The following is a 19,873-nucleotide window of genomic DNA, read 5'->3' as shown; positions in this document are numbered from 1 at the left end:
GAGGAAGATGGATCTCTGTAGTTGTCAATTAATTATCTGATCTCACCCTGAGTCCTTTCTATCTGCTTTAGTCTATTAATTACTTTAAATATCTTATCAAACTTCATCATCCCACACCCTCACCTCCTTCTACCCTCACACTTGGGATTCCCTTCCTCTGCACTGCTGCCCTTTGTCAAACACCCCTATTCAGCAGATCTTCCCAACTATTTTCTTATCCCTGGCACAGTTCTGTTACATTTTCTCAGTCTTTATGAGAGGTCTCACCAAGGCTGCAGGGGCGACACCTCACAGGATGATGGTGGAGGTGGACCAGTGTGAAGAATAGCAAGACCAGGTGAGTGGCAAGGAAAATACTTTATCTTCTGGAGGTTACCTCCTTGTAACTGAAGGTACCAATCCCAGTGGATGAGTTCCCAGAGGGCCATCCTCTACAGATTCCTAAGTGCAAAGCAATAATTTGATTGTCAAGGCAAGATCTTCGTCATTCATGTCTAACCTACTCATGTCACCTCATTTCCCTATCCAATTTATTCATCAAATGCAGCAAAACATTTGGCCAAAAGGATTCCTTGAGAGCAGATATGGATTCAGTGTTGAGGACAGGACATGCTTCTGCACGATCATGGTTACACAGAGACACCCCCACGTCTCCTACGTGCTGTTACCCATTCCTATACTAAACCATTTCTTCCTGGCCACAGAAACCTAAACGAAGCAAGATAATCCTCTCCCTAGTATTTTAGTCTAGACTAGACCAGGAGAGGGAAAAATTGGTAATAGCGGAGTGAGTTTAGTTTTTCAAACAAAAAAAAGCCTTCAATGTATGATTCAAGAGATTTGTGTATTGTGTAGCAGCAGAACACCGTGAGCTGCTGGCTGGCTTCTGGCTCTCTGGCAGCACAAAATGCTTCCCCATAGCTTGTACTGTGTATTACTGAGTTTTATTATAGGCACACCTCAAGACATAGAGCAACAGACTGCAGGATCAGTATAGTGACCAGTGAGTGACATTGTCAGACAAAATCATGCTCCTAAGCACAGCAAGAGACAAACATCACTCACAACCTCTCTTTCTCCTCCCAGTGGTCAGTATCACAGCATGTTTTTTGCTAGCCTCTGGTGAGAAAGCTGCCAGCCATGCTTCAGTTTATAACTAAGCAGTTGAAACCTCAAATCGACACGTGCACATAAAGTCTTCCAAGGGTGCTCAGACAAGGGCAGAGGGATCAAACAGAGAGAATGGCTGGGACAAGTCCTGGTGAAGATGAGCCCTGCAGTCTCACAGCAGGACGTGGAGACAGCAAAGGTTAATGGCAGTATGGCTCATTGGGGGAAAATGGACCATGGGCACCAGCACAGCCTGGTGAGCTTTCCAGCCATTCCCTAAATGAAGCTGTTCCACCATCTGCAGGCAAGCACACTTTGGCATTAAACATTTTGCATGAAGGCCTATTTAATGGAGCACAAAGTGACTTATTAAATCCAAATTAAAGAACCAATTGACTATCAAAAAAAAATTAAATCTCTGGGTAGGTAATGGCTGTGTCAAACATTTGGATGCGCCCAAAACACATCAAAACTAACCTTACAGTTATACAACAAAATAGAAGCTGGCCATGTGGGTTTGGGGAGTCTCTCAGATGACCAAAACTAACAGAAAGAAACGGCTGACTGTTGTCATTATATTACAGGGGCTCCATACTGTTGTCTCCTTACTACAAGAGTTTCATAACCTCCTTGGTATTTCTCAAGGGCAGCTCCTTCAAGCACTGACTCTTTCTTCTTCTCACAGTAGGCAACTGACTCCAGTACCCTTCTCAACCAGCCACCCCACTCTTTTATAGCACTCTTCTCATTGGCTACAGCTGTGGCCTGTTAAAGTCAGGCCTGTTCCTAATCTAATAATTGGCCCAGCTGCAACTCCTTAGGGGTAAGATTACTTTCTATACTACCTTTATTTCCTTATATTCTATCCCCCTACAGCTGACTGGTTCATCCTCCGTCCAGTTCCACCTTATCTCCCTCCACTTCAGCAGTGCTGTCCCCTGCAGACATGCACATACTCCAAAACTGTCACTCTCATTACAGACCATTTCAATGGCCAGACTGCAGCTGCAGAGATTAGCCTAGGGAGCCATAGAGGACTAACTGTTCAGAGGTACAGCCCAAATTTGCTGGCCACTTCTCTGCCCTGCATTTTATCTCATTGTACTGTTCAGAACTCCCCAACTCTCCCATTCCCAGGATTTCAGCCCATTCAGCACACTCCCTCATTTAGATCAAGGCATCCATCCTGCCTTATTTTTATCACCAGGCTGGCCCCTCCTCAGCCCACCCAAGGCACCCAGTGATTAGAGTATGCCTTGATCTTGAGCGCCAGGTGAGGAACTCAACCACCGCAGTTTGCTGTAAGCTTGCCACAAGGTTAAGAATAAAGCTAGACAGAAATCTCAGCAAGTCAAAAGGAAGTAAAAAAACTGGGGCAGAAAACAGACGTCTGCTGGACGGTTATGAAGGAAAAAAGGCACAATTCACATTTTAAGCGCAAGTTTTAAGTCTGCATTGAGAATACAGTTAAAGGCACACGTCTTTCTCTTCCACAGAGGATACTAACGGAATAATCCAATTACTGCTCCTGTCATCAGGCTAATTTCTTTTCTCAGGAGGTCTGTCGTGCGACAGAAATATTAAAATCTCCAAGCCTCGCGCCATGTTCCCCTCCAAAATCTCACCGATAGGAGCATGCGACACTGAGCCAGCGCGTGTCCGTGACCGTGCCTCCCTGGCTGCCGCAGCCCGGCGCGCAGCGTGAGTCACAGAGCGCACACATGTGCGCCCCGTGCCAGTGCGAGCGAATGCCCGGCCCCGGCAGCCAGCGGCGCCCGCAGCGCCCGCCCGGCCGAGCGCGGGGGCTGAATCACAGTGAGTCACCGAGGGAGCGCCCGGAGCCGGGGCAGGGCTGCTGGGCGCGCTCGGGACGCCCTGGGTGTGATCGGGACACGCTGGGTGTGCCCACGGGACACCCTGTGCGCACAAGGGACACCTTGTGTGCGGCACGGGACACGCTGCGTGTGATCGGGACACCCTGTGTGCCCACGACACACGCTGTGTGTGCGTCCGAGACACGCTGTGTGCTCGGCACACGCTGGGTGTGAGCGGGACACGCTGTGTGCCCACGGGGCACGCTGTGTGCTCGGGACACCCTGTGTGCGGCACGGGACACCCTGTGTGTGATCGGGACACGCTGTGTGCCCACGGGACACGCTGGGTGTGCTTGGGACAACCTGTGTGCACATGGGACACCCTGTGTGTGCTCGAGATGCGCTGGGACACGTTGTGTGTGCCCATGGGACACGCTGTGTGCTCGGGACACCCTGTGTGTGCACGGGACACGGTGCTCGGGACATGCTGCGTGTGCTCGGGACAGGCTGGATGTGCACACGGGACAGGCTGTGTGTGCTCAGCACACACTGTGTGAACATGGGACACGCTGTGTGCGCTCAGAACACGCTGTGTGCCCATGGGACAGCCTGTGTGTGCCCTCGGGACACTTGCGATGAAAGCTCAGCTCCCGAGACACTCCAGCGCAGCACCGTGTCCATCTTCTGTGTGCGTTTTTAGCTTGTTTCCTTTAAGAAACAAGACTCTGGCAAACCTGGGGGGGGGGGTGTTTGTGCACAAGTGAGTCAGGCCTCCCAGTATCTCTTGAACCTGCTGGCCAATTTCCACCTGATTTGACAAAGGGGCAGAGGACTCAAGGAGAATTAAATTCTTGAAGCGCTCTACAAAATACAGCCTGCAACTGCAGGCAGTCCCAAAGCCTTGGTCTGACCCCACAGCAGCGTGTATGATTCACCCACTCCCAGTCAAAGGCTCGCTAGGCAATCAAATGGACTTCATCCTGAGCTGGCAGCATGCCTGTGGTGGACAGCCCCTGTACACAGAAGCCTCGGGCTACCACAGTACAGCTCTCTCATAACTGTGCCAGCCAGTGACTATAAAAGGCACAGTGGAAACTGGGAGAAAAACAACAGCAGATCTGGGGAGAATGGCATTTTTGTATGGAGGAGGTGCAGACAAGTCCTGAAAAATTGAAGCTGCTGTGGGCACACAGACTTATTTGAACTGGTCATCTTCTAGTTGATACAAGGCAATGGGTGAAGAAATGAGACCCTTTTAATGCCCCTGGTCTTCACCATTGGAGGAAGGATGAATCCAGCTCTTCTGAAATATATTCACTCAGCTCAAGTTCTCACCTCTATGGACACTCTGGTGTCTACCATGAACTAAACTCACATTACTGCCTTAGTATATGATTCAGTTAAAGAGTCAATTAACTGTGAGATGTGAATCCAGTGAAAACAGGATTCATTCATTTGGGAGCTTACAAAATTACTTGTTCCATTGCCATTCCGCTTGCTGTCTTCTCAACAAGCTGTTCCAATGTTAGGTCATAAAATTCACTTTCAAGTGTGTCAAATAAGGGGAAAATAAATAAAAGCCTCTAGCGTGCATTTGCAAAAGCAATGAGGGAGGGACTCAGAGTGTCCATTCAGAGATACAACATGAAAGACTCAACTTTCAGAAAATGGAGACGCCCAGCATTTTCTCAAATGTAAGCTGCCTTAACCTGTCTCATGTTGGATGTTGGAAAAAAAGAAAGACCTATATTCACTGTTCACACTTAAAACACTCCAGCCTACTTCTTTGATTACCATGGCTTCCTGGGAGGTGGGCAGAGCCCATTCAGATACCAGGTGTCCTCGCCTTGCAGCTTGGCAGCCAGTGCCGCGTGGAAAAGGCGCCACACTCCAGCAGCCTCAGTGCCACCTGTTCCCAGCCCTCCCACCACCCACCCAGCCCTGCCATGTCGAGGAACAGTCTGAACCTGGCCCACAGCCCGGGCCATGAAGGAGCCCAAATGGAGCCAGGCAATTTGGAGACATGGAAAGCAGCACTTCTGAGAGACGCTCTCCCCGTACACTGTTATCTGACAAATACCCCATTATCCAACAAGAGCCTCTCTCCCCACTTCCCAAGCAACTGTCTCCTCTGTTAAGAATTCACCGATCCCTCCTTTTTATCTACAGTTCTGTCAGAGAAGAACCTTTTTCATTACGTTTCTCCTGAGCTCACAAGGTGGTTTGTGGGGCTTTTTTCAACAGTCTCTGGGAGATAACTAAAAGGTATTGGTAACCATCTGCTCAGTGCATGCCCTGAAGGAAAGCATGTACTTTCCTTGCTCAGACTCCTTCCATATTGCACCAGAAACAGGGCATTCTCTGCTCTTCACAAGACTTTGTGAACTGGAAGCAACAGAAAGACCTCATTTCCAATGGCAGGAATCTCAGCAAGAAGCAACCAGCCCGTTCAGAGGGAAAGCTCATTTACCTAAAGAGGGTCAGACCCACATATGGCCATCTGCAAGAAAGAACATTTCTACCTTCTGATCTGGCAGGCTTAAATAGAAGTTAAGAAAGCAAAACCGTGCCAGATCTCTGACCTTTGATAAATGTGAAGAGCTGGTTAATGCAGCACACCAAATATTGAATCTTCAGCTTGACTAGGTTTGTGTTGGAGGTGGCCCATCAGCTGGGAGCCATGAACCGTCACATGCACCACTTCCTTGGGGGCAGCTCTGCCCCAGCTGAGGTGACACCACACACTGCCCCAGGCCAAGCCCCTGAGATCAGCAGCCCCATCCCTTAGCCCAGGGCAGTGACCAGCAATGTGCAGGGGTGTAACAAACCATTCCCCAAGCTTTGCCTCCCCTTACCCGCTCAGCCATGACATGGACACCAGGCTGCATGTTCAGCTGTGGTGAGAGGATCAGTAGCTTGTCAAGCTGGTGATGTGGAGAACGGTATTAACTGAGTAATTAAATCATTTCTGTAATTACTCTCACACAGCTATAAATAATGTAAGCCCACACGTTCTCTCTGGAAGCCACAATAGCAAGAGAAGAGAGAATGAGGGATGCTAATTAAAAAGAAGAAATAATAATAATACTTTACATTTATACAGCACTCTGCATTTTCAAAGCACTGTGCAAACAAGAATTAAGAAATGGGTAGAGTGACAGGAGAGAGCGAGAGAAAGGGAAGCAGGAGAAGGGAGATGATAGGAATGAGGATAGGTACAGAGCAGGATCTGGGACCCAGCAGGGCTGGTGACTGGGTGTATGCTCAGCCCAGCCCCGTGGCAGGGCCACGGGCCCTTCACGGCCCAGCTCAGTACTGCTGCAGGAGCCGGGGGGGCAAGGACACAGCTCTGGCTCTGCAGAGAGCGAGCAAGCGAAGCGGGAGTGAGGATAAAGCGCTGCGCTGCAGGAGCTCACACATGGAGGAGCTGGCAGCTCCATTATGGAGCTGATCCCCTCCAGCACAGAGGCCTGACAGTGACTGTGCTGGCCCCAAGCCAGGCAGCTGGTGGAGGCTGTGAGAGCCTTGCCCCCTCCTCACAGGAGTTTTTCCCCCTGCCCGTGAGGCCAGGGCCCTGGAACAGGGCAGGCTGGCTGAAGGTGTGCACAGCCGAGCCAGCCCCAGGCAGGCTTTGGAAGACCCGCTGGCCTTGCCCCAGCAGGGAGCACTGATGCCAGTGTCCCAGTCACCCTGCAGAGTCATTTCTGACTTCCTCTGTGGCTCAGGGCAGAACAGGAATATTTCTGCCCAACTGGAGGGAAGCAGCACACTCAAGGAAAGCATCGCTGCCCGATCCCACTGTCCTGTGCCTGCCCCAGCCCAGATCTGGTCTTCTCAACTACACAGTTTCCACCTGACAGGTTTTCCACTCCCATTTCACACTCCTCATCCCATTGTTCAGCAGTTCTGCCACCCCCTGTGCTCCCTGGCTGTTGCTCTGGTAGCCAGCAAGGAAGCATAACCTGGGCAGGTTTCTCTTTCCCTCTCTTTTCCCATCCATCATCTCCTGCTTCCTACCTTTATCCAGTCCCCCTGCCCATCTCCTTGTATCAGGATCTCTTCCATACTCTACTCACCCTCTCTAGTGGCTACTCAGAATACCCTGCATGCCCCCCACCCCATCACATTTCTGCCTAGATTCCCTGCTGCACAGCACATTCCTGCAGGCTGGATCCCACCAGGATCCCACAGGAGACCTCCAGATCCAGCACCAGCCTGTGCAGCCCCCAGGGCCAGGTGCAGTTTTGAAGCACAGTTTGCAAGGGCAAGTTCTTTGCAAGAGAGGTGGCAAACATCTAAAAAAACTCCAGGCACATCTGCAGTTCCTTACATGTATAACAAGGCCAAACTTGGAGCAGCCAAGCAGGGGTAACAAAAGCACATCTCTGGTTACAAGTCCTTCCCTGCAAGACACCCCTGCTCCAGACCCATGCCCTTGCTCTGAGAACATGTGGTGGTCAGGCAGAACCTTTGGAGGAAAATGTGACAGCCCTTGTGATATAGATAAATCACATATAGTCCTGTGCCATATTTTCAGAGAGAGATGTTTTATTTTCCAAATAAATATCAAATTAAATCAATCAGCTTGAGGCATACACCTGGCAAAGAAAACTTTGTTCAAACAGTCATAGTATGGCAAAATTACAAGAAACCCCCAAGAGAATTTTATAATGGAGAATGCTGACCAAGCTTACAAGAGATGGTACTATCAGCTCTGCATAAAATGAGTTCTCCAGCATGATGCAGCTATTCAGCCACCACGTCTAATGGGGGTTAAAGCTTCTCCTCCTGGAGTCCAGATTTTCATCTCAAGCATTGTATTTACTTCAGTTAGAAAAATCCTGTAATTGTTTCCTGGTAATTAGGTCACCTTTGCCTTTTATAGAGCTCAAACTTCACAAAAACATTGTTATGGTCTTCTTGTAAAGGGCAAATTGCTGTAGACAGCAGTTGAGCAAGCGTCTTACAGTCATGTTTTATAGCAGAGCTGCAGTGAGCACTAGGGTCTGTTGGAACTGCTGGATTCTGTTGGCACCTTTTAGATCAAATCTCCTCACTGCATGTACCTGCCTCCTTTACTTTTTTGCCTGCTCACCCTTGGACTCTCCACATCCTTCATTCCTGTCTTCCCCCTTCCTCTGAAACCAACATTTATTGTTATTACCAGGAACCTCACAGATACACAGCTAAAAGCTACTGCCAAGCACAGAGAAAAATTGCTTCGACAGAGCCTTTAAGGCATTTTTTGCCTTACTCTCAGAACTTACACTTTTTTTCCCCTTAATTTTCTCCCCATGATCCTAGGTTCAGAAGATGTTTTCCTATCTGTCTTTCATCTTCTTTATCCTTTTTCTCCTCTGCTTCATCTATATAGCATCTTCTCCAGCACTTAGTTCAATCCTGTTTGAAAACAGCTGAAGAAACGTGGTTTCCATGTTCTTCCCTAAGAAGTCTGAAGCACTTCCTGAGAAAAGTCAGTGTCTGAGCCTTTTCTTGATACACATATATATCAATTAATATTATCATTTGATGTATCATAATACATCATTTAATATATTTCCCTAACTTTATCCTGTCATTCCTATGTGTGCTTCTGGCAGCTACACTAAGCATTTTTTTCCTCTAATCTTAGTCTACCTCTATTCATTGAGTATATAAATCACACCCTGACTCATTGTTCAACCAATCTACAGTACACACATACAGCTGTTTCACTCTTCATATATCAGCTCTTCCAGACTATTAACAGGGTCACAGACTTCAATTATGTCTTCTTCTTTACCCTGTTGTTTCCAGCCTCTGTATATGTAATTCCCTTAGTTTCCTTCATAATCCATCCCCTCCAAACTTGGCTAATGAGGCAAATAAAAGGCAAAAAGAATAAGAGATTCCCTGGAAAGAATTGTTTCTCTCTGTCCTGCGGTTACTGGGGAATGACATGCAGATCTAAAGCAGCAGCATCGGGCAATTTCACACTTGGTGTTTTCAATTTCATTTTGAGGCCAGTTTAGGGTAGGGCAAATTTGAGCGTAATTAATTTAGATTTTGTGAGACAAGTTACTGCTCGGGGTTGTAATAAAGGACTGCCTGTCCAGATTGAAGAAACTAATCTCCTTGTCCGGCTGGGGATGGCACAAATTGATTTAAGACCTTTTTGTTGGGTTTTTTGTTTTGAAGAGAGGGGTTGTGATAAAGATTATAAATAACTATCAGTCAGAGCTCATCAAGCTTCCAGATTTTCTTCAGGTAAGTGCTTACAGATTTGGTGATCTACCTAAATATCATTAGTGTGAAAATCAAGGTACAAATTATACTACCCCAGTACCCCCTAAGAATAAAATTACTAACCTAAATAAGTTCCCACAACAATTACCAAAAAGATATTAAGTCATTTGTAAAAAAAAAAAAAAAAAAAAAAAAAAAAAAAAAAAAAAACATTCCCTCAAAAATTAAAAGTAGCCCATATAACATCAACTCACTATAATAACACCTGGTGTTGAAAAACCTTAATCCAACAACACCCAGGTCTAAGCTGGGTGGAAATCAATGTTTTCCTCACAGAGAGTTCAACAGTTCTATTTCTAGGTAGAGAGTGGCAACATTGCATTTAAGCAATAGGAGTGACAAGGTTAATTCACCTTTTCTTTACCCCAGGTGGGTTGCAGAAGTTGCGTGCAGAGCTAGGGAAGGAAAGGTCTTCTGTCCCTCAAAAGAAAACATGACTATAACAACAGAAGAAAACTAACACTCTGTACTCCTGGAGGAAAAATCCTATGACCCGAAACAAAACAGCTTATAAATAGCTGCAGAAGGCTGCTGTGAAGGAATCAGACTTCACTTTTGCTTGACATTTGTTGTCTGAGACAACTTCTGCTAAAGGAAAGCACCCACACCTCTGTGTGGCCATGGTCTTCCCAGGGTATCAGGTTTCCTCCTTCCCAATTCTGTGCCCCCCAAACTCAGGTAACACCTCCAAGCATCAGGTGTCCAAGGCTCAGGGCAAACATGAAGTGCATCCATTATAAATCATTAGGAGGGAAAAATCAATAGGGATATTTCATGGAAAGTTACACTGCCATAAGAATTGTTTTCTTTGTTTTTTTTTAAGAGGCTTTCTTGTTGCTTTTAAGCGATAAACCAAAAAGAAAGGAATCAACTCCACTTTTTTTTTTCCTGTGACTCCTGAAAAAAATACCCCAGAAAAAAGTGAGAGCCTTGAAATTAGGTTCCTCCCAAGAAAACTGGAGATGAACTTGAGGAAAGCCTTAAAAATTAAAAAAAAAAAAACCCAAACACAAAAAAAAACACAAAACCCCCCAAAACACAAAAAAGCACACTATTTTAATAGGATAATTAATAAAAGAAATTATACATTTCTTTAAAAAGTCATATTTTCATTGGAATAATACTAATGAGAGTACTTGAGGTCTTGTTTAGAAAATCAGAGTTCACATTTAAGGATTTAATGGCACTGGGGAGAGGTTAGACCTCTCAAAAGTTCACATCCAGGTTTCCTAATATCTGAGGGTTTTTAAGTGCTGTAATTTAATTGTAAAGTAATAACAATAGTTCTAGGGAAATTCTCAGGTGTTAAACTTTCAAAAATATGCTGCCCATATTCCCCTTCTTTACATGAATAAAAGAAAATGTTATTTTGCATGGGTTGATTAGACACAGATGTAAACATAAATTACAGATCCACCTGGCTTTTTACTACATGTGTATACAAGGGAAAAACAACACTGGCATAAAATACTGGCTTTTATTTTCTGTGTCTCTGTGACTTACCTTTTATTACTCTTCCCCAACCTTTGCAGCAGACTTGTAATTTGAGGGCACATTATGTTAAGTTTGTTATTTGTGAGCTACAGAGAGCTTTGTTTTGGCAGCAAAAGGAAACAACAGAGTACCAAAAGCAAAAGAAGTGTATTAATCATGTCCTTAATAAAATTATTAAGAGCCTGGAGGGAAACTGCTGATTTCTTTTTATTTTTTAAAATCAAACTCATCTTTGCTAATCACTAGATAAGTTTAAGAAACATTTAAGCTATTACTATCATCAAATGCAGTTTCAGAGAAATGAAAACACTTTGTGAAATTACATGAACTGCATATAAATTTGTTTTGCAGGAAAAGGGGATAGAAATCTTTCAATGTCTGCAGATCAAAATGTGCCTTTTCCCCCCTTCTAAGCAGCATTTTGTTTGGAATTTATTTTACTTCAATTCCTATAATCCAATCAAAGGAACTTCAACTGGTTTTTTAAATTTCTTTTTTTTTTTACTGAATTTCCTTCACACAAGGGCTTGAAAAACTTCAGATGTCATCCCTAATGGAAATGAAACAGATTTACACCCAAAAAATGAGGTTTTCATTCCCTATGCATCCCTATTACTTAACCTTTGAAAACCTGAGAGTGAAAGTGCTTTCCTTTTAATTACAGATGTTCTGCTTTTAGCAGCACTGTCCCAGTGTCTTTGACTTTGTCCTGGTTTCAGTGTGTATCTAGGTGCTCAGCTTATCCAACTAGTTTTGGCTTCCCTGTACCTGCAGCATCACTTTGCTGCACTCTGGCCAACAGCAATGATTCTTCCCTGGTGCTTTACTCCCACTGTCCAACTTTGGACTTGCTTTCCACCAAAATACCACAGAAATGACAGAAACAGCTGCAGCAGCATGGCCCAAACACAGACTGATCATAGCAACCTTTGGCATTGAAGGAGAGATACAACATGGTGTCTTGGAAATTTTACCAGAAACCAAAATAAAGGGGACAGGGACTTAAGAAGGGGAGATGCAAAGGCAGAGAAAACATCATGGCTTTGGTATAAACAGAAAAAAGAACAGGCTAGTGGAGAGAGTGAGAGAAAAGCCAGCTCCACGCTGTGTGAAAAAAAGGAAGGAGAATCTGGCCTAGAACAGATTTTAAATTTCAGGTTCATTTTATGCATCTTTTATACAAATGGTATTACTGGCACAGCTGAGTAATAGATCACTCTTACCTACCATTTTATTTCCATCTGCATGCTGATGCATACTGCATGTATCCCTGTGTGGGCAAGCCCTGGAGAGAATAGCAAGGGATGCAGAGACAGAGAAGACTGATTTTCACCTGGGAAAACATAACCATCCTCTTCTTCCAAGACTTTTTTCCTCTTCTGCCTGTGCACCATTGTGTTATTATAAAGCTGCACAGGACAAGAAGCTCTGGCAAAATAACCTGACTGTTGAGAAGTAATGAGGACGAGTTCCAGCAAAAATGATGGCCATCAGCTGTGCTATAAGAGAACCTTAAATCATTTTCTGGTCTTACCTTTTCTGCATTCATTATCACCAAGTTGCCTTTTTCTGTTATTTTAAAACAAATAAATAGTCTATCATTACAAAATGGACCAGTCAGCCAAGTGGTGTGGTCATTTGTTAGGCAAGAAGCTAAATCTTTTCCAACGCAGTAAGTTTTTTAAATCAGAATAACAATTCACCCTTCCCCTGAGATACCTGTAAATATACATTCATAAATGTTATTTCCTTTTCTTTGTGTGTGTGATTGCTCCTTTACCTCCTAGCTCTGGGCAGAAGTGATTTTAGGTAATATGGAAACGAAAACGAAGAAAAGCTTAGTTCAGATTTCCAGTTTCAGGCAACCCAAGATATTGGTTTGTGTGGTTATCTGAACTGAAGCTTGGTTTGCAGTCTTGAAGATTTACTTTCACCATCAGTCTCCTAACACAGGGCATCCTCATACAATTTAATTTCTGCTCTCAAAACAATTGGGGAGAAACAAGAAATTATCTTCAATGCTGGAAAGCCAGCAGATATGCTCTCTGGTCAAAAGTGCATTGCAGTCCTCTAGAGAATACAAACTAATGCTTAAAATCAGGAAACACAAAGCTGTTAAAAGTCAGGTCATTGCAGCAGCATCAGGCAAACTGAAGGGACCAGCAAGCTTCCACGAGCAAAGTTTTTGGACCACAGAAACCTAACAGTGGTGGTGGTGCACATTTCTCTCCTCTCCATCTTATCCATTTTGGATTAAACACAGATCACCAGTGGTCAATGCTACTGCCTTTCTAATCCCAGGTCCTGGTGAGATGATGATATTGCCCTAGTCCTTTTCAAGGATTCAGCACCAAAATAAGGTGGTTTTTTACAGAGCTGAAACAATGTGAGCACTCTTCTACCCCATCCCAGGGCTACAGCCTTGCTCCTCTGAGAGGAACTAATCTGGGGTCTGTTGGACCCCTTCGCCATCACTCCCAGGCCACCCAGCCCCAACAAAAGGACTGCTGCACTTCACTCCATTTGGAGTCACTGCTGGCATGCTTTTGCAGCTCAAGGGACCGAACTGGCTGTGACAGAACTCTCACTCTGCAAAGGGGCCTCTCCAGAGCTCGAGTGAGGCACATCGTGTGTCTCTGCTTCACTGCTTTCCTGGAACTGAACCCAGATCACAGTGTGCACACAGATCATCTGCTCACATTCTTCTTATGCCAGATTAGTCAGAAATTAAATGTAACACTCTGTAACAGGTAAGCAGGTGGAATTAGAGACACAAGCACCAAGGAGTGAAAACAGCAAAAACATGTAAATTCCTGTATACTTATTTTTCAGAGGAAAAAGGCCAAATACAGGGAAAACAAACTATATATTATTTACAAAATCTAATCAAGTACAGTATTAAAGAATGTGAGTTTGAAAAAATCAGGAAAAAAGGATGTTACACTTTCATCAACATACCTCCACCTGCTATATCATACCTAAGGCAGGATTCATGGCATTTAACTTGAGATATCATGAACACATTGAAGTACAGCCTTCTTCAGTAATCAGTGAGGAGACACAGGACTACCCCATGAGCCTTTCACTGCGCCCTGAATTGGGTGGGATGAATTGTCCTCAGCTGGTGTCTCCATTACCACTGATGCCGAGACCTCCAGCTGGTGGGTAGCAAACTTCTAGATGAATATTAACTGAGATAAAGCCAGCATATAGTGCACATTATACAGTATTTCTGTCTTTATATACAGGACAAAAGAAAATTTGGGCTTGAAATCCTAATTTTCTTTTTCTTTTTGCCTGCCCTTTTGTGCCTCAATTTACCAGCTGCATGGTAGATTAAAAAGCCCTTTTTACACATGACCCACATTTCCTACAGAACACTTACTAAACCCTCACTGAAGGTGAAACAGAATTTTACATGCTGCTCCAGGAAAGGTGGTTTGACTGGGGAGTGTTTTTGCATTAAACCCCAGCAAAGAGGGGCTCATCTGTCACACCAAGACATTCATGGTTTCTAGCATTCCTTAGGTTTGCATTGGCACTACTGATCACAAACACACGGGGAGCATAACAAAGCTGTAAGTGCAGATCTGAACCTGTGAAATGCTGAGCAAGTTCAATCACAGCTGACTGCTGTGGGCGTTGAGGGGATGCTGAAAGAAGCATTCCATGCTTGCAGGATCAAACCACAGCCACACAACTCATCTGCAAAGAGCATGACTAAGAGTCACTAAAAGAAAAGCCTCTGTGAAGGCCCTCTATGGAAAATAAATTGCTGAAGGACTTACCAGGCTGACATGAGTATTTTTAGTAGAATTTCAGTATATTTACACTCTACCATATTTTAATTCAATTCGTCAAATAAATATTATCCATTAAAGATTACACACCTGTGGATCAGAAGTTGTAAAGGTCAGCCTTTTCAAATTATTTTTCAAAGAAACCTTGGCCTTTCTTAAAACTGCAAATCTTTGTACATAGCCTGCAAACCTCCTGTCTGCAAAACTACCAAAAAAAAAGAAAAAGATTGGTAAAACAGAAGTGTCCATTCATAAGGCTTCCACCTCTGAGCTCCCTGTGGGCTGCCTGCCTGCCTGCCAGAATGCTCTTTAGAAGTGAGCCAGTGGGGTACACAGGGCAGTGGCAGGAGATGCTGCCTTCCCAAGGAGACACTAGGGACAGGTAGAAAGAAAAATCTTTTCAAAGTTCAATAGGCCAAATTCCTCTTTGAATTACAGCAGCATAAATCTGATCTAATCCTGCCAAAGGCAATGGGGCCGTGCTGGATTTACACTGCGGGAATCTGAAATCAGAATTTGGCCTGCCATGTTCAAAGTCACAAGGACTTTTCCCAGTGCTTAGGAGGTCTTCTGTCAGCAACTCTTACACTTGTTCAAAGATGTAAGATGGCGCCCCAAATGTGAAATGCAGCACTTGAGCACTGCTTCCAACCCTCCTTTGCACAGACATAGAGAACCATGCAACACTGCAGGCAGGAGAGCATCAACATGCAGCATTGCTGCCTGCCTGGCCTCCAAAGCAGAAAAGCTTCACTGTGGGTGGAATGGAGCAGTGGAACTTCAGCACATGTGCAACTATTCGAGGGGTGAGAGAAAAAAGGCCTGTGATTATTCAGTGACTATTTCAGTTTAAAGGCCAATACGAGAAAATAACACTGCATACTAACCGTGTGTTATTTGGCAACAGAACAGTTGGTCAAAAAGTGAGGAAATAACTTGTTAGCACTTTCAATAGCCTGCACTGGATTACTTACTTGCAAGGTAAATAAAAGAGAATGTGCCTGGATTTCTCATCTCACTAGTTATCTTTCTGAGGAAAAGCTGCCATAGCGGCCAGGTCAATTCTCACCCTTCATTCCATTAGGCCTGATTCTGCCTAGTTAAATGTCTCAGACTCACTTAAGAGCCATCTGTAAAAGAAAAAGACTGTCAGCTTGTGTCCCTATTTACTTCTTTGGGATGCATAAAGAATGGTTGTGAGGTCTTCTCAATAAAAGCCTTGGCCTTGACAGTCTGGCTTCAAGCCTACAGGAAAAGGGACAGCCAGCTTCTCTCACATGTTCCCACTGGCCCCAAGGCTACTGTTAGCCTCACTCCCTGGCCAAACGCACATTCAGGTGTGAATTGCTGCATGTCCTGTTTGTGAAAGGTGGAAGATTTGTATCAGGTCCACCTGCACCCCATGGAGGCTTTGTAAAGAGTTATTAGCTGGCCAAAGATGCTACTCCCTCTCTGCATCTTGCCCCGTTCAAAAGCAGTAACAGGATGGCTTGTTTGTGTAGTAATTATTTAGAGACTGGCTAGGGCCTGGGAAAACAGTGTAAAGTCTGTGACATGAAGGAATAAAGTAGTGCAGTAGAAAAAAAGAAAGATTTAGCTGGACTGGTTCAGACTGGTTAGTCACTTCAGCTAACACCTATTTAACTTCAGGAGCTAATGAACACTTTATGGAGAGGATAGCTTTATTAAAGATTCAATTATATTCCAATTAAGATGTAAGAGCTGTATTAAGCATCCCTGAAAATACCACAATGTCCTCCAGCTACATGCAGAAAAAAACCCAGGCTATGATCCCTGGCTCTTCTAAAGTAAAACACAAGCAAAAATAAGACCTTTAAAAAAATTACAATTGTCAGGGGCTCTTTACCCTTCTTAAGGAAGAAGAAAAGGGCTGATTCTTTTGTGGGTCTCTTCTACCTGCTTCTTTCCCTCCTCAGTTTTTCTCTGTTTCAGATAATTCCTCATGATTAATAGGCTCTTCTCAGTAGTGCTACACACAGTTAGCTCTTTTAATCTGTCTTTGAATCTGAAGCTGTCTAATCCCCCAAGCCTTCAGCCCCACGAGACACCACCTGAGGATCACAGAATAAGATATTTCTCTTTAAGTTTGAATGCACAGGTCTGCAACAGAAAGAAGCTCATTTAAATTTACCTTATCTGCCATGATCATAGAGGAGCCTCCATGGATGCCCAGGATGGGAGTGAGGGTCTGGGCAGAGATGAAGTCCAGGATCTGGGCAATGGCTTCCTGGTCTGTGTCATCGGCGAATACCACCCCTTGGATCTTGCGGTCAGACATGAGGTCACAGATGCGGGTGATGATGCTCTTGGGATCTGTCTCATTCATGGCCACCAGCTCCACCCGAGGCACCACTGAGAGGTGGTGGAAGTCATCTTTCTCGTGGGCATCTTTGATGGCCACTTCGTCTGAGGTCCCCACCAGGATGACTGCAATGCCAATGCTCGGGTGGCTTTTCTGGGCATGGGCCCCGCTCCCTGTTGTTGCGAGGACTGCCAGCACCAGCCAAAACCTTGGAGAGTAGCACTCCACCCTGGGCCTCATCTTCGGCTCTTACACTCCCTGAGTGAGGAAGAAAAAAGGGGGAAAGTAAAACAAAGTGATTAATTGACAAGTCAATCATGCACTCAGCCTTCAAGGTAGATCCATTGATCTTGCTCAGCCACTAGCTCTCCTCCCAAGAATCCTTCTGGTCTGATGCCGAGCCCTTTGGCTACATTCAGGGCTCTGCTAAAGTTGGGGGGTCAGACCAGTCCAGCCCCTACTTAAGAGTCTGGCATCACTTAAGAGAACAGCTGTCAGCAGAAGATGGGATCATGTCATCTCTCAGGTCCTGTGTCACTTTGAGACCCAAGTCAAAAGTGATAGAGGATTGTCCTTTGACAGCTGATCAGCTGTCTTTGTGAAATTAATTGCTTATGTCAAGCCCATGTCAGAGTGCTCACCCTCAACACAAAGGAATGACTGGTGCTTGCAATCAGTTTGGACTTGTGCTGGAGGTACAGGCAGGGAGACTGAGGAGACCAGGCAGATAGGGACTCCCTTTTCCTTTCTCAGCACAGTCCTTCCAGAATAAAGTGAGGACAAATGGGCAAGGTCATCTGATGTATATGTATGTGCGTATCCATTGCATACACCATCAGGACGCACACAGCTTCAGTGGGTAACACAGTCAGCCATATGCTTTTCACCAACACAGGATTCTTTAAAAAAAAAATCAATAAAAACAGGAATACAGAATTTCCCAGGGGTCATGGCCAAAACTGGATCAGGATCCTCCAAGTCCATACAACAGCTGTGTTTGCACAGAAGTAGAAATGCCAACAGAGCTTACAATGGTTCACCCTCAGCTACTACAGCCAGGCATGCTACATTAATCTTCTCCCTGAGCATGTCCACTTTATTTTGTAATCACAACAGCAGAAATTAAAAAAAAACCTGATGAGGTGATCTCTCTAGCCCCTGCCTGAGTGGGACAGTTCCCTGCGGGACTGTTCCTCACTCTTTCTTTATTCAGTCCCGCTTTAATAATAGTTCACATTTCCACAGCACTTTTCATCCTCAAGGCACACTACAAACACTAATGAACTAATTCTTACAGCACCCATGCAGTGTAAATATCAGAGACAACAGAACAGTGTCCCCCCATCTGCCTACCACACCTGTTGGAGGTAGCACTGCTTGGTGTGCCCACCCAGGGCCACACTGATGTCCTAAGGAGATTTCAGTAATTTCAAACTAAAGAAGATTTTCCCTCAACACAACAGGTCCTGCTTAGCTACTCATGCCCAGAATTCTGTTCTTCAGCAACCAGGCACACTTGAAATAAATACACCAGCCCTGGACTTCTTTGTGCTACACCTCTGGTCTTGGGTGTCCAAGAATGGGACCCTTCCATACTGTTCATTGCTTCACATGCCTCTATTAAATTAACAGAAAGCCACAGCAGCAGGGACAAAAGCTGGCAAAACTTTGTGGAAGCAGGAAGTCCAAACCAACCCTAGCTGACACTAGCCACCTACAGGAAAAAGGCCCAAGAGGCCCCATCTTGCCATGCCCAGGAGAACACACAGGCTCAACACCTGCTCCCTCATTTTCATGCTTAGCAGAGAGGATGTATCCTGCATTGAGATTACCAGATAAATAAGCAGATAATAAAATAGATAATAAATATGCACCGGAGAAACCAAATCCACTTAAGAAGCTGAAAGGGACTGCGGGTGTGAAGCACCAACCGATTCTAAGCTCTCCAAAGGATTCACTTTTTGAGAGACGCTCACAAGGAGAACCAAGAGACTCTGAGAGTTTGGCAAAATGAACAGTTAACTTCATTCCAGTATGACTGTTATCCTCCAATTACGAGGCACTAAATTAGATTCCTTCACAGTGAAATGCAGTCCCCATTTCTGCAATGCTTTATTAACTTTAATGCACTCTATACACTCTCTATCTCTCACTCTCTTGCTCACTCACTTAAATGCTATATTTGTTCTCTTAAAATACGTTTCCTGCAGTCCCTCTGCATCAACTCATACAGTGCATTATGGTTGGTTAGGCAATGGCTAGTTGTGATGCCCAGGGAGGAGAGTGTAGGTTTTCCCAGCCCCTTTCCCACCAGGAATAATTTATAGGGCCTTCCAATCCAGGGCTCAGATAGCATTCAAGCAGGAGCTATACAGGCAGTCATGGCAGCTGTCAGCACGTGCTTCTCCCACTGGGAAAAATGGCAGCCAAGAAACTTATTCCCCACTCTTCACCTGTATTAAAGCTAATAAATCTCTAGCATCTACCTCCAAGCAGGAGAGAGCCCAGGTCCTGAAGAGCACATAGGTGCCAATCTGTTGGGTGTCTGTGCCCCACTCAGGGAGATTTTTCCATTCAATACAAGATGGAGTTATCTGCTCGGTGCCAGATCCTCGGGCTTTGGCTAGATGTGCAGAGAGCAGCCAGGGCTAGGAAGAAGCTCATTCAAAGAGGAGGCTGTCTGTGGCTCGGTAGCCAACCTGCCATCTCCAATTTGGATATTTGGATCCTCAGCCATAAGCCCTCTCTGGATCAGGCAGAGCAATGTTTAGGTAGCCTGTGTTGTACCAGCCAAGACATCTCTCTCTCCATCTCTCACTCACACATAACACCTCTGTCAGGCTCACAATGTCTTTCACGTGCTCATGGGCAGTCTCTGTGACAGACAGCAGTGTTCTTCTAAGGGAATAGCAGGTACCAGGTCCAGGCTGGGCTCCCTCATAGGATGGGAGCTGGGGGTGTGATGAGGCAGGAGAACATCAATAAATCACACCCAGCCCAGGGCTGAGTGTGGTTTTCACCATTCAGCTCCCACAAGGCAGCATAGG

The 19,873-nt window shown here is 45.1% G+C and overlaps 1 protein-coding gene across 5 annotated transcripts in view; it reads right to left on the bottom strand.

Annotated features, from left to right (window-relative positions):
• GRIN2B (glutamate ionotropic receptor NMDA type subunit 2B) overlaps positions 1 to 19,873 on the bottom strand; it is a 205,627-nt gene that overhangs the window by 152,302 nt on the left and 33,452 nt on the right. For all 5 annotated transcript variants that reach the window (XM_030959372.1, XM_030959375.1, XM_030959373.1 and 2 more), the window contains one exon: positions 16,656 to 17,084. In XM_030959372.1, coding sequence (XP_030815232.1) covers positions 16,656 to 17,066 — 411 coding nt within the window. In that variant the 5' untranslated portion in view covers positions 17,067 to 17,084. The remainder of the gene's footprint in view (positions 1 to 16,655; positions 17,085 to 19,873) is intronic.

This window comes from Camarhynchus parvulus, chromosome 1A, assembly GCF_901933205.1.
Source record: "Camarhynchus parvulus chromosome 1A, STF_HiC, whole genome shotgun sequence".
Classification (NCBI taxonomy): Eukaryota; Metazoa; Chordata; class Aves; order Passeriformes; family Thraupidae; genus Camarhynchus; species Camarhynchus parvulus.
Note: the sequence above shows the minus strand (reverse complement) of the source record. Positions and strands in the feature narration are given on the sequence as shown.